At 44.4% G+C, this 13772-nt stretch overlaps 1 protein-coding gene across 6 annotated transcripts in view; it reads right to left on the reverse strand.

Moving 5' to 3' along the window:
* The window catches only part of LOC139580696 (putative sodium-coupled neutral amino acid transporter 10), a 31247-nt gene extending 17874 nt beyond the window's left edge, over positions 1 to 13373 (reverse strand). For 3 of the 6 annotated variants that reach the window (XM_071409619.1, XM_071409620.1, XM_071409617.1), the window contains exons 1-5: positions 12693 to 13373; positions 12200 to 12363; positions 11966 to 12059; positions 5419 to 5562; positions 2978 to 3102 (exon numbers count right to left, since the gene is read on the reverse strand). In XM_071409619.1, the coding sequence (XP_071265720.1) occupies positions 2978 to 3102; positions 5419 to 5562; positions 11966 to 12059; positions 12200 to 12363; positions 12693 to 12788 (623 nt within the window). In that variant the 5' untranslated portion in view covers positions 12789 to 13373. Of the gene's footprint in view, positions 1 to 2977; positions 3103 to 4589; positions 4715 to 5418; positions 5563 to 11965; positions 12060 to 12199; positions 12364 to 12692 lie in introns of all 6 variants that reach the window. The other 3 variants (XM_071409622.1, XM_071409621.1, XM_071409618.1) reach the window with 3 other exon arrangements.
* Positions 13374 to 13772: the final 399 nt, after the last annotated feature.

The raw sequence follows: 13772 nt of genomic DNA on the forward strand, positions 1-13772 counted from the left end.
TCTCTGCAAAATCACCGGATGTTTTGGAAGCAAAACATTACTGAACATAACTCGCCAATGTAAACTAAGATTTTTTTATATAAATATGAACTTTATCGAACAAAACATACATGTATTGTGTAACATGAAGTCCTATGAGTGTCATCTGATGAAGATCATCAAAGGTTAGTGATGAATTTTATCGTGGTCCATCTCTCGCTAGTTATATTGTAGATCCTACTCTTTACTCCTCAAGATCTCCAATCAACATCTTGTCTCCAGGCTTCAACAGCCGGTATGCAAGCAGTGCTGTTGTGATAAATAACATATTTTCCCAGGGCTAGAATGCAGTTCCTGGCAACACATTAAAAAAAACACACCGAAACAACATGATGTTAGACAGATACAACTACAGCAGGCGACTGCGTCTAGAAGTAGAAGTACCTGGCGATAGAACAGGGAATGAAGTAGCCAATTGGTTAAGTGTGAAGCCGTGAAAGTGAAACAGCAAACTCCCCCTACAAACATCCCCCACCCCTAACTCTCCATCCAAAAACTCTGTCTCCGTCACCTTGCAGACTAACCCTATAGCCTTTGTGTTGTCTTTATGAATGCAGGTAGTCATGCTCCATTCAGTACATTTATCAGTGTTCTACATGCAACAATAGCACATTTACAACATATTAGGAGCAGCATGAAAGAAAGACCACGTGAACTATCATGTCCATTCTACCCATTCTATTTCTGTCTCTAGACTAGAGGTCGACCGATTAATCGGAATGGCCGATTAATTAGGGCCGATTTCAAGTTTTCATAACAATCGGAAATCGGTATTTTTGGACACCGATTTGGCCGTTTTTTTAGTTTTTTTTACACCTTTATTTAACTAGGCAAGTCAGTTAAGAACACATTCTTATTTTCAATGACGGCCTAGGAACGGTGGGGCAAAAGGACAGATTTTTACCTTTTCAGCTCAGGGATTCAATCTTGCAACCTTACGGTTAACTAGTCCAACGCTCTAACCACCTGCTTTACATTGCACTCCACGAGGAGCCTGCCTGTTACGTGAATGCAGTAAGAAGCCAAGGTAAGTTGCTAGCTAGCATTAAACTTATCTTATAAAAAACAAACAATCAATCATAATCACTAGTTAACTACACATGATTGATGATATTACTAGTTTATCTAGCGTGTCCTGCGTTGCATATAATCGATGCGGTGCGCATTCGCAAAACAGGACTGTCGTTGCTCCAACGTGTACCTAACCATAAACATCAACGCCTTTCTTAAAATCAATACACAAGTATATATTTTTAAACATGCATATTTAGTTAATATTGCCTGCTAACATGAATTTCTTTTAACTAGGGAATTGTGTCACTTCTCTTGTAACAGAGTCAGTGTATATACAGCAGTTTGGGCCGCCTGGCTCGTTGCGAACTGTGTGAAGACTATTTCTTCCTAACAAAGACAGCAAACTTCGCCAAACGTGTAATGATTTAACATTTTTCGCATTTGCGAAAAAAGCACAATCGTGGCATGACTGTACCTAACCATAAGCATCAATGCCTTTCTTAAAATCAATACACAGAAGTATATATTTTTAAACCTGCATATTTAGCTAAAAGAAATCCAGGTTAGCAATATTAACCAGGTGAAATTGTGTCACTTCTCTTGCGTTCATTGCACGCAGAGTCAGGGTATATGCAACAGTTTGGGCCGCCTGGCTCGTTGCAAACTAATTTGCCAGAATTTTACGTAATTATGACATAACATTGAAGGTTGTGCAATGTAACAGGAATATTTAGACTTATGGATGCCACCCGTTAGATAAAATACGGAACTGTTCCGTATTTCACTGAAAGAATAAACGTTTTGTTTTCGAGATGATAGTTTCCGGATTCGACCATATTAATGACCTATGTTATAATTAAGTCTATGATTTGATAGAGCAGTCTGACTGAGCGGTGGTAGGCAGCAGCAGGCTCGTAAGCATTCATTCAAACAGCACTTTCGTGCGTTTTGCCAGCAGCTCTTCGCAATGCTTCAAGCATTGCGCTGTTTATGACTTCAAGCCTATTAACTCCCGAGATTAGGCTGGTGTAACCGATGTGAAATGGCTAGCTAGTTAGCAGGGTGCGCGCTAATAGCGTTTCAAACGTCACTCGCTCTGAGACTTGGAGTAGTTGATCCCCTTGCTCTGCATGGGTAACGCTGCTTCGAGGGTGGCTGTTGTCGATGTGTTCCTGCTTCGAGCCCAGGTAGGAGGAGCGAGGAGAGGGACGGAAGCTATACTGTTACACTGGCAATACTATAAGAACATCCAATAGTCAAAATGTATATGAAATACAAATCGTATAGAGAGAAATAGTCCTATAATTCCTATAATAACTACAACCTAAAACTTCTTACCTGGGAATATTGGATACTCATGTTAAAATGAACCACCAGCTTTCATATGTTCTCATGTTCTGAGCAAGGAACTTAAACGTTAGCTTTCTTACATGGCACATATTGCACTTTTACTTTCTTCTCCAACACTTTGTTTTTGCATTATTTAAACCAAATTGAACATGTTTCATTATTTATTTGAGGCTAAATAGATTTTATTGATGTATTATATTAAGTTAAAATAAGTGTTCATTCAGCATTGTTGTAATTGTCATTATTACAAATAAATAAATAAATAAAAATCGGCCGATTAATCGGTATCGGCTTTTTTTGGTCCTCCAATAATCGCTATCGGCGTTGAAAAATCATAATCGGTCGACCTCTACTCTAGACTCTACATCCTGGTGATGTTCAATAGGCACGAAACAGGAAACTTTTGAAAACTTATTGGACAAGTTTAGGTATGTACCCCTTCATTATTATTATGTTTTTTTTTATTTTATAAAGTGTCTCGGACTTCTTTTTGTGCCTAATGAACACAACCCATATCCTATCACCATTTCAGGGACTGCGCAGGAGGGGCGGGAAGGGACTGGGAGGTACTTACGACTGACAGGCGAAGGCCATGCCACAGATAGGGAGGCAACGAAAGACACCATCCCAGCGCACCAAACTGACCCGCCCCAGCCAAAAGCCACTGAGTAGCCCGTGTTTGAATGAGGACAGCACCATCTGAGGGAGGGAGGGAGGGGGGAGAGCAGGGGGGAGTTATGGCTTGAACCAAAAGAAGAACAGGAGGGTTGAAGAGGAGGAGAGAAGCCCATTCTGAAGGCCTGTCTGATCATGAGTGAAAGAATGAAGAGGGGAGGAACCGGAGAAAATGAATTTGAACACAACATTTAAAAAATGAGACAGAATATGCCATGTTGATAAAAAAGTCTCCTCCTGCCCAAATAAGGCTGTGACGATATAAGAAATCATCCTCTCGAACCTGTTAGAGATTTACACATGCCCAATGCCCAACTAGTAGGGCTGCACATTTAATCTAATGGTAATCTAAATTGTGATATTGACATGCGCATTATCCATATGACAAGAGGCTGCGATATTTTGAAACGGCCATCTGTAAGGCCCGTATTTTTACTTTGGATTTATTGCTTTAGTTGACAGAGTTCTCTCCGTCCAGTCACTCAACCAGGCAGTTTCTCGTGCTTGAGATTCACTCTGCATGCATTGACCAAACAGCATGCTGTCAGATTTTTCCCAAACAAGAACAACGCAACTTTCCAGCTTACCTCTTAATATAAATCCACATATTTTCTATATTATACTATTTGTTTGTGTAACTTGCTCTTAGTTGGCCTTAGGAAACTGCAAATATGCCTAAAGGTTTCCTGTTAGCCCCTAATGCTAATCCACTTGTTCTTAATGAGAGACAGCTTGTTCTTAATCAGAGAGGAAAAGGTGAAGAATATTCTAAAATCTTTGTATGAATGTACCTATCCATTTAAATCTAATTAGGTTCCCATGGGAAAGACTGACCAACACTTTGGTTCCTGCTCTGTCACAACCATCTCCTCCCTTACTTTTCATTTGTTGTCATGCAAAACAAAACTGCATTCCAAGTGCCCACTATATTCCAACCATAAAATTAAAATCATTATTCAATTTCTATGATTCCAACAGTTTAACCAGTGTTTTGATCAATAATCGCAAGTAAACTAGCAATATTTGGTACAAAAATAGCAATTTGATTTTTACTCATTTTGTGCAGCCCAACCAACTAAAATGCAGAATTTAAAGACTGATCAAGAAAATAAATAAATATTTCTGAGGGGCAGATGTTTTGATCGGTACGGCATTTACTGTCTGTAGTTGATTCCCATATCCAGCTCCAGAGGACCAGAGAAAGAGAGCTCCATGAGCATCCTCCACATCAGAGGATGGCAGTTTGGGGGGACAGGGGTTGAGCAATCAATAATTGTGCACCCCCTTGCCTCCAAACCATAGACACACAAACAACCTAAAGACAAACGAAAATGAATTTGAAGAGGGGAAAGGAAATGGAAATGCGAGGATTGGATTGGAGATTGAGAGGGAGGATGCTATTAGTTTTAGGAGGTGGTAGGTGGGTTGGGGATTGAATTTTGTCCCCTTAGCCTCGGAGTTGATACCTTCCCCCAGGTCGGAGTTCAAGGATTGTTTCCATGGTTACTTACGGGTGACAGCAGAAGGTGGTGGCGATAATGGGCAGGCACTGTATGACGCCCCTGACCCGCCACAGGTGTACACGCTCGAACCAGGAGCCTGAGATCAGGCCGTAACGCAGAGAAGACATGACTATCTACAGCAGCCAGCCAGACAGCAGTCAGCAGCAACACAGGAGAGTAGAGAAACAGTCACAAGGGAGAGGAAGGTAGAGAGAATCGTAAAGGAGGTGTCAGAAAGGAAGGGGGAGGGGTCAGGAACGGCAATGATAGAAAAGGAAGTAGGAGAGGAAGGGAGATACATCAGTTAGAGGGTTAGTGGTCTGGACCAAGGTAGGTGGAGGTCAGGGCCAGGACTGGGTCTGGTTCTAATCCCAGACATGACAGTACTCCAACTGACAGTGGTGTTCAGTAGAAATGTCATGGTTTTACTACAGGAGGTTGGGGCAGAGCACAGGATAGCACAAAGAGGCTACACTATACTACAGTAGCAGTGCTAGAGACTAACTGTGTAAGCAGTGAAAATACTACAGAAATACATAGAGCCATCAACAATAACATCAACAACAATCACAACATCAATACATTTTCGCAATAGGGTCAAAGAAAAGGCAAGGGAGTCACACAGTGTCAACAGCCATTATTCTATCAGTGTGAAACAGGAATTAGATACTTAACACATATCATCATTATAGAAGAGCCATAATTCTTTGTAAAAACCTATCGAGTAAAATGTATATTAGCAAAACTCTTAACATTTTACCCATCTGAGTATGGCCCTCTTACACCTGCTGCAGGCAGCCCTGTACCCCTTCCCCTACCCGTGTGGTTGCGGTCTCACCGTGAACATGAAGAACGTGTAGAACATGAGGGCCATGGCAGAGAAGGACTGGATGGATGACATCAGGTTTCTCTGCAGACTGAGAGGCAGCACGATGATCAGAGACACCGTGATCAGCAGCAGCACACGGAAACCAAATGACACCTGCGGAGGGCAAGAAAGGACACAATCTCTAACCAATCATATCACACAAACAATCGGTTCAAACAAATCAGCAACAGTACAAGGAAACCAAGTGTTGTGCAAAAAGTACCTTTTGAGTTGTGGAGACAACACGACACATTTATTCAATCATTTGAAAAAGAACCATCCCCTATTTTATGAAGATTGAGCCATAGCCAGCCACCTACAGTGCATTCTGAAAGTATTCAGACCCCTTGACTTTTTCCACATTTTGTTACATTACAGCCTTATTCTAAAATGGATAAAATTGTTTCCCCCCCTCCCCTCATCTACACACAATACCCCATATCGACTAAGCAAAAACAGGTTTTTAGAAATGTTACCAAATGTATAAAAAAAATACAAAATTGAAATATCACATTTACACAAGTATTCAGAACCTTTACTCAGTACTTTGTTGAAGCACCTTTGGCAGCGTTTACAGCCTTGAGTCTTCTTGGGTATGATGCTACAAGCTTGGCACACCTGTATTTAAGAAGTTTCTCCCATTCTTCTCTGCAAATCCTCTCAAGCTGACAGGTTGGATGGGGAGTGTTGCTACACAGCTATTTTCATGTCTCTCCAGAGATGTTCGATCAGGTTCAAGTCCGGGTTCTGGCTGGGCCACTCAAGGACATTCAGATACTTGTCCAAAGGCCATTCCTGCGTTGGCTTGGCTGTGTGCTTAGGGTCGTTGTCCTGTTGGAAGGTGAACCTTCACCCCAGTCTGAGGTCCTGAGTGCTCTGGAGCAGGTTTTCATCAAGGATCTCTCCGTACTTTACTCCGTTCATCTTTCCCTCGATCCTGACTAGTCTTCCAGTCCCTGCCGCTGAAAAACATTGACAGCATGATGCTGCCACCACCATGCTTCACTGTAGGGATGGAGCCAGGTTTCCTCCAGACGTGATGCTTAGCATTCAGGCCAAAGAGTTCAATCTAGGTTTCATCAGACCAGAGAATCTTGTTTCTCCTGTTCTGAGAGTCCTTTAGGTGCCTTTTGGCAAACTCCAAGCGGGCTGTCATGTGCCTTTTACTGAGGAGTGGCTACTGTCCGGCCACTCTACCATAAAGGCCTGATTGGTGGAGTGCTGCAGAGATGGTTGTCCTTCTGGAAGGTTCTCCCATCTCCACAGAGGAACTCTGGAGCTCTATCAGAGTGACCATCGGGTTCTTGGTCACCTCCCTGACCAAGGCCCTTCTACCCTGATTGCTCAGTTTGGCCGGGCGACCAGTTCTAGGTAGAGTCTTAGTGGTTCCAATCTTCTTCCATTTAAGAATGTTGGAGGCCACTGTGTTCTTGGGGACCTTCAATGCTGCAGAAATGTACACTTCCCCAGATCTGTGCCTCGACACAACCGTGTCTCGGAGCTCTATGGACAATTCCTTCGACCTCATGGCTTGGTTTATGCGCTGACATGCACTGTCAACTATATAGACAGGTGTGTGCCTTTCCAAATCATGTCCAATAAATAGAATTTACTCCAATCATGTTGTAGAAACATCTCAAGGATGATCAATGGAAAAAAGGATGCACCTGATCTCAATTTTGAGTCTCATAGCAAAGGGTCTGAATACTTATGTAAATAAGCTATTTAAAAAATATATATATATATAAAATAGCAAAAATGTCTAAAAACCTGTTTTCGCTTTGTCATTATTTTGTATTGTGCGTAGATTGATGAGGAAAACAATATTTAATCCATTTTAGAATAAGACTAATGTAACAAAACGTGGAAAAAGTCAAGGGATCTGAATACTTTCCGAATGCACTGTACGTTAAGCAGGCATTGATTGCTAATGCGTTTTCAAGTGTAACACCCTACGAAAACACAACCCGCAGACACACAGAAATACAGAGGCTGTCACCCATCTATCATATAGCCAAAGACATGACTCATATCTACACTTACTGTAGTACGTTTACATGCACACTAGTAATTCTATATTAAACTGATTATGGCACTAGGCCGAGTATGGCATTAGACACGTAAACACCTTACTCTGCTTACCTTAATCTGCCTAAATCATACTCAAAGTAAGTGTACACCAATTAAAAGCACAAGCTTCCTTCTTCTTTTGTGCATGTGACGCATGAACATTAAAACCAAGAATGAAGTGAGTTCGGAAAAACTGAATGCATTAATCTTAGAAATTGTTTTTAAATAGAAACTTTATATGTCCGAACTCAGAATCAAATAGGCTACCCTGATTTCAGATGTATCCATGTAAACAGGATCATTAGGGAAATCAGTATTCTTGCAAATAATGTAAATGTTTAAATCTGACTATTCACAATAATCATATTAGTGTGCATGTAACTGTAGACGTCTTCAAGAAGATTATTTTTAAAAACTGGACAGGAGATAAAAGACTGCATTTCTCCCAAGTCGCCATGCCAACACTATATAACAAAATGAAGGGAGAAGTTGAAACAGAGTTCACACGTTGTTTACAACCGACTTGATGAGTAGTTTCAACTGAAAGGTCGGTGCTTGCAAACATCATAGGCTTCTTCCCCGGAGATCACACATGAGAAAACATCACTCTGGGTTTGAGAGAAGCTTTAGTCACCTGGGGCCTGAATGAGGAGCAGCAAGTCTGAATTACAATAAAATGGCGCAAACGCGGTAAAGGCCATCGCGTTGATGACTGGACCAAGCGCGGTAAAGGCCATCGCGTTGATGACTGGACCAAACGCGGTAAAGTCCATCGCGTTGATGACTGGACCAAACGCGGTAAAGGCCATCGCGTTGATGACTGGACCAAACACGGTAAAGGCCATCGCGTTGATGACTGGACCAAGCGCGGTAAAGGCCATCGCGTTGATGACTGGACCAAACGCGGTAAAGTCCATCGCGTTGATGACTGGACCAAACGCGGTAAAGGCCATCGCATTGATGACTGGACCAAACGCGGTAAAGTCCATCGCGTTGATGACTGGACCAAACGCGGTAAAGGCCATCGCGTTGAATGACTGGACCAAACGCAGTAAAGGCCATCGCGTTGAATGACTGGACCAAACGCGGTAAAGGCCATCGCATTGATGACTGGACCAAACGCGGTAAAGGCCATCGCGTTGATGACTGGACCAAATGCGGTAAAGGCCATCGCGTTGAATGACTGGACCAAACGCGGTAAAGGCCATCGCGTTGTTGACTGGACCAAACGCGGTAAAGGCCATCACGTTGATGACTGGACCAAACGCGGTAAAGGCCATCGCGTTGAATGACTGGACCAAACGCGGTAAAGGCCATCGCGTTGTTGACTGGACCAAACGCGGTAAAGGCCATCGCGTTGAATGACTGGACCAAACGCAGTAAAGGCCATCGCGTTGATGACTGGACCAAACGCGGTAAAGGCCATCGCGTTGTTGACTGGACCAAACGCGGTAAAGGCCATTGCGTTGTTGACTGGACCAAACGCGGTAAAGGCCATTGCGTTGATGACTGGACCAAACGCGGTAAAGGCCATCGCGTTGTTGACTGGACCAAACGCGGTGAAGGCCATCGCGTTGTTGACTGGACCAAACGCGGTAAAGGCCATCGCATTATTGACTGGACCAAACGCGGTAAAGGCCATCGCGTTGATGACTGGACCAAACGCGGTAAAGGCCATCGCATTGATGACTGGACCAAACGCGGTAAAGGCCATCGCGTTGATGACTGGACCAAACGCGGTAAAGGCCATCGCGTTGATGACTGGACCAAACGCGGTAAAGGCCATCGCGTTGAATGACTGGACCAAACGCGGTAAAGGCCATCGCGTTGTTGACTGGACCAAGCGCGGTAAAGGCCATCGCATTGATGACTGGACCAAACGCGGTCAAGGCCATCGCGTTGATGACTGGACCAAATGCGGTAAAGGCCATCGCGTTGAATGACTGGACCAAACGCGGTAAAGGCCATCACGTTGATGACTGGACCAAGCGCGGTAAAGGCCATCGCATTGATGACTGGACCAAACGCGGTAAAGGCCATCGCGTTGATGACTGGACCAAATGCGGTAAAGGCCATCGCGTTGAATGACTGGACCAAACGCGGTAAAGGCCATCGCATTGTTGACTGGACCAAACGCGGTAAAGGCCATCACGTTGATGACTGGACCAAACGCGGTAAAGGCCATCGCGTTGAATGACTGGACCAAACGCGGTAAAGGCCATCGCGTTGTTGACTGGACCAAACGCGGTAAAGGCCATCGCGTTGAATGACTGGACCAAACGCAGTAAAGGCCATCGCGTTGATGACTGGACCAAACGCGGTAAAGGCCATCGCATTGTTGACTGGACCAAACGCGGTAAAGGCCATCGCGTTGATGACTGGACCAAGCGCGGTAAAGGCCATCGCGTTGAATGACTGGACCAAATGCAGTAAAGGCCAGCGCGTTGATGACTGGACCAAACGCGGTAAAGGCCATCGCGTTGAATGACTGGACCAAACGCAGTAAAGGCCATCGCGTTGATGACTGGACCAAACGCGGTAAAGGCCATCGCGTTGATGACTGGACCAAACGCGGTAAAGGCCATCGCGTTGTTGACTGGACCAAACGCAGTAAAGGCCATCGCGTTGATGACTGGACCAAACGCGGTAAAGGCCATCGCGTTGTTGACTGGACCAAATGCGGTAAAGGCCATCGCGTTGATGACTGGACCAAACGCGGTAAAGGCCATCGCGTTGTTGACTGGACCAAACGCAGTAAAGGCCATCGCGTTGATGACTGGACCAAACGCGGTAAAGGCCATCGCGTTGATGACTGGACCAAACGCGGTAAAGGCCATCGCGTTGATGACTGGACCAAACGCGGTAAAGGCCATCGCGTTGATGACTGGACCAAACGCGGTAAAGGCCATCGCGTTGTTGACTGGACCAAACGCGGTAAAGGCCATCGCGTTGATGACTGGACCAAGCGCGGTAAAGGCCATCGCATTGATGACTGGACCAAACGCGGTAAAGGCCATCGCGTTGATGACTGGACCAAATGCGGTAAAGGCCATCGCGTTGAATGACTGGACCAAACGCGGTAAAGGCCATCGCGTTGTTGACTGGACCAAGCGCGGTAAAGGCCATCGCATTGATGACTGGACCAAACGCGGTAAAGGCCATCGCGTTGATGACTGGACCAAATGCGGTAAAGGCCATCGCGTTGAATGACTGGACCAAACGCGGTAAAGGCCATCACGTTGATGACTGGACCAAGCGCGGTAAAGGCCATCGCATTGATGACTGGACCAAACGCGGTAAAGGCCATCGCGTTGATGACTGGACCAAATGCGGTAAAGGCCATCGCGTTGAATGACTGGACCAAACGCGGTAAAGGCCATCGCGTTGTTGACTGGACCAAACCCAAACGCGGTAAAGGCCATCACGTTGATGACTGGACCAAACGCGGTAAAGGCCATCGCGTTGAATGACTGGACCAAACGCGGTAAAGGCCATCGCGTTGTTGACTGGACCAAACGCGGTAAAGGCCATCGCGTTGAATGACTGGACCAAACGCAGTAAAGGCCATCGCGTTGATGACTGGACCAAACGCGGTAAAGGCCATCGCATTGTTGACTGGACCAAACGCGGTAAAGGCCATCGCGTTGATGACTGGACCAAGCGCGGTAAAGGCCATCGCGTTGAATGACTGGACCAAATGCAGTAAAGGCCATCGCGTTGATGACTGGACCAAACGCGGTAAAGGCCATCGCGTTGAATGACTGGACCAAACGCAGTAAAGGCCATCGCGTTGATGACTGGACCAAACGCGGTAAAGGCCATCGCGTTGTTGACTGGACCAAACGCGGTAAAGGCCATCGCGTTGAATGACTGGACCAAACGCAGTAAAGGCCATCGCGTTGATGACTGGACCAAACGCGGTAAAGGCCATCGCGTTGAATGACTGGACCAAACGCGGTAAAGGCCATCGCGTTGAATGACTGGACCAGACTCCAATGTTTTGGTCACAGGCTACACCTTGCAATCAGTAGGCTACGTGTTAGATGTTTTTAAAGCAATTTGACTTCATTTAAATTATAACAATGATTGGGCCTACTTATACATAATTACACAATCATAAGCTTTCTATTCCATCGGTTAATATGTAGGTGCAATAATCCTATCTGCTATCATATGTATAACAATATTGGAAAACATTTGTTTAATTTGTTTTTTATTCAGTTAGCACGGTATGTATTAATTCATATTATCTCATTTTAGAAGTGATGTTCTCTACCCAGACACTTGTATTAACCATGGCTGATGGAATTACCACACTTTAAAAAAAATCGCAATTCATAATCGCAATATTTGGCCCAAAACATGTGCACTTAGATATTTTGTCCAAATCATGCAGCCCTATTGTATTCTCTGATTGCTTCTGTAATTCAAAACTCATGACTCCTACCGGTAGGCCCAACAACTGGGCGAAGAAATTAGAGCCCAGGTCAGCGATGACGACATAGAAGGCAATACAGGTCCCCAACATCAGACCTATCATACTGTAGAGGAAGAGCGAGAGAGACCAAGAGAGAGTGGGAGGAAGAGGGAGAGACATTCAGATATTAGCATTTGATCAAGGCTCTAAAGACACAAGATATACATCACAACAGTATTGGCTCTCAAAGGAAAGGACACATACCTGGTCTCCACCAGTGTTTTGCCTGGTTTGCCATAGGCATGGAAAGCTAGGCCAGCATAGGTTCTGCGTTTGGTGCTGTTAGCCGTGTGGACCAGAAACATGCACGACTGGTGGGTCATCCACGAACAGAAGAACAGCAACAAAGTCCCCAGCACTATCCCACACTAGAGCGAGAGAAGCAGAGACAGAGGGTTATTTCAAAACTGCAAATATGGCAACTCTGTCATACACATTTCATATTGACAGGGGCATGATGGGGGCCTAAAACTGCAATTCGGTACAAAGATGTCAAGATCAGCATAAAGCATGAGGTGCACAGCCTGTATAATGCACCTGTTAAGGCGCGTGGAAAGGTAAACACCGAACAAATGTTCACGCATTAACTGCCGTCACACCAGTAGCTTATCGAGTTCAAAGTCGCTACACACGATAAGATAAACTACCTCTGCAATGGAATAATCGTGTGACCGGTATAAGATAGCGGAAACCGTACCTGTTTGAAACAGAACGGCATGGTCAGAACGCTCACTCCAACGATGCTGTTGACCACGTTCATGATCAAACCCCAGTTTGAAGCCCCCGCCGTCATTTTGAATGGTTAGGTTTTCTTCACCACACAAAAACCGCTCAATACTACGTAGAGAAATGACCACGGTAAAGTGGCGGCCGTTATTTGGTCCAAGTAACGATGATGACAGTAGTTGAATCCGTCTGATTCTGCTTTGCTTTTTCCAAAGCGTATCCTTTTCAAGAGTTATGTGACGTGGCGCTAGTAGGATAGTTAGAGAAACCAAAACATACCGAACAGGCAAACTAGATCATTCAGCTAAAATACATGTAGCTATGTATATTTAATTTCACTAAATAAAATACGTTTATCTGCATCGTGCATGTACGTTCAAAAGGAAAAATTGACAGCTGAAAGGAAATCGAGCTTTTGTTGTTGCAAAAACTTTGTTCAACACACACCTAACCTTAACAGTATTCGATTCCCTTGATGTTGAAGCTTATGTTATCATCGGTGACTCGTCCACTGGGTTAAAATAGACCGTTATCAATTTATATCCATCACATAACGCTATAAAGTTTTATGTTCATATTTACCATGAGATAAACAACTACAAAAGCTACGGAAATCACTATTTCCTGAACGTGTAAACAGGAAGTATGAATCTGGCTCTTACTCTTCTTCGTCTTTAAGGTTTTATGGCAGACTACACCTATTGGTGTATTGCCGCCACCTACTGTACGGGTACTGAACGAAAAATAAAAATATCCATTGCGGGAAAATACCAACGTCATATACAATACAAACAAAATAAATCGCCCAAATCCCCACCCCACTCCAGGTGCCTGTGTGGAAGGAACATTCATCGACAGGATTCCTTGTAATGCCTCTGCTTTACAATCGCGGAGTCCCGCACTCACAACGATGCCTATTTTCTCTTATTTATTCTTTGTTAGAGCTGTGCAGTTTATTACCAATGCACCTGGCTCTTATTACACCCAGAGATACTTTTGAGGACATGGGAAAGCCCTTTGAAATCGTATTAACGCCCATTGTGTAAATTGC

This window comes from Salvelinus alpinus, chromosome 7, assembly GCF_045679555.1.
Source record: "Salvelinus alpinus chromosome 7, SLU_Salpinus.1, whole genome shotgun sequence".
Classification (NCBI taxonomy): Eukaryota; Metazoa; Chordata; class Actinopteri; order Salmoniformes; family Salmonidae; genus Salvelinus; species Salvelinus alpinus.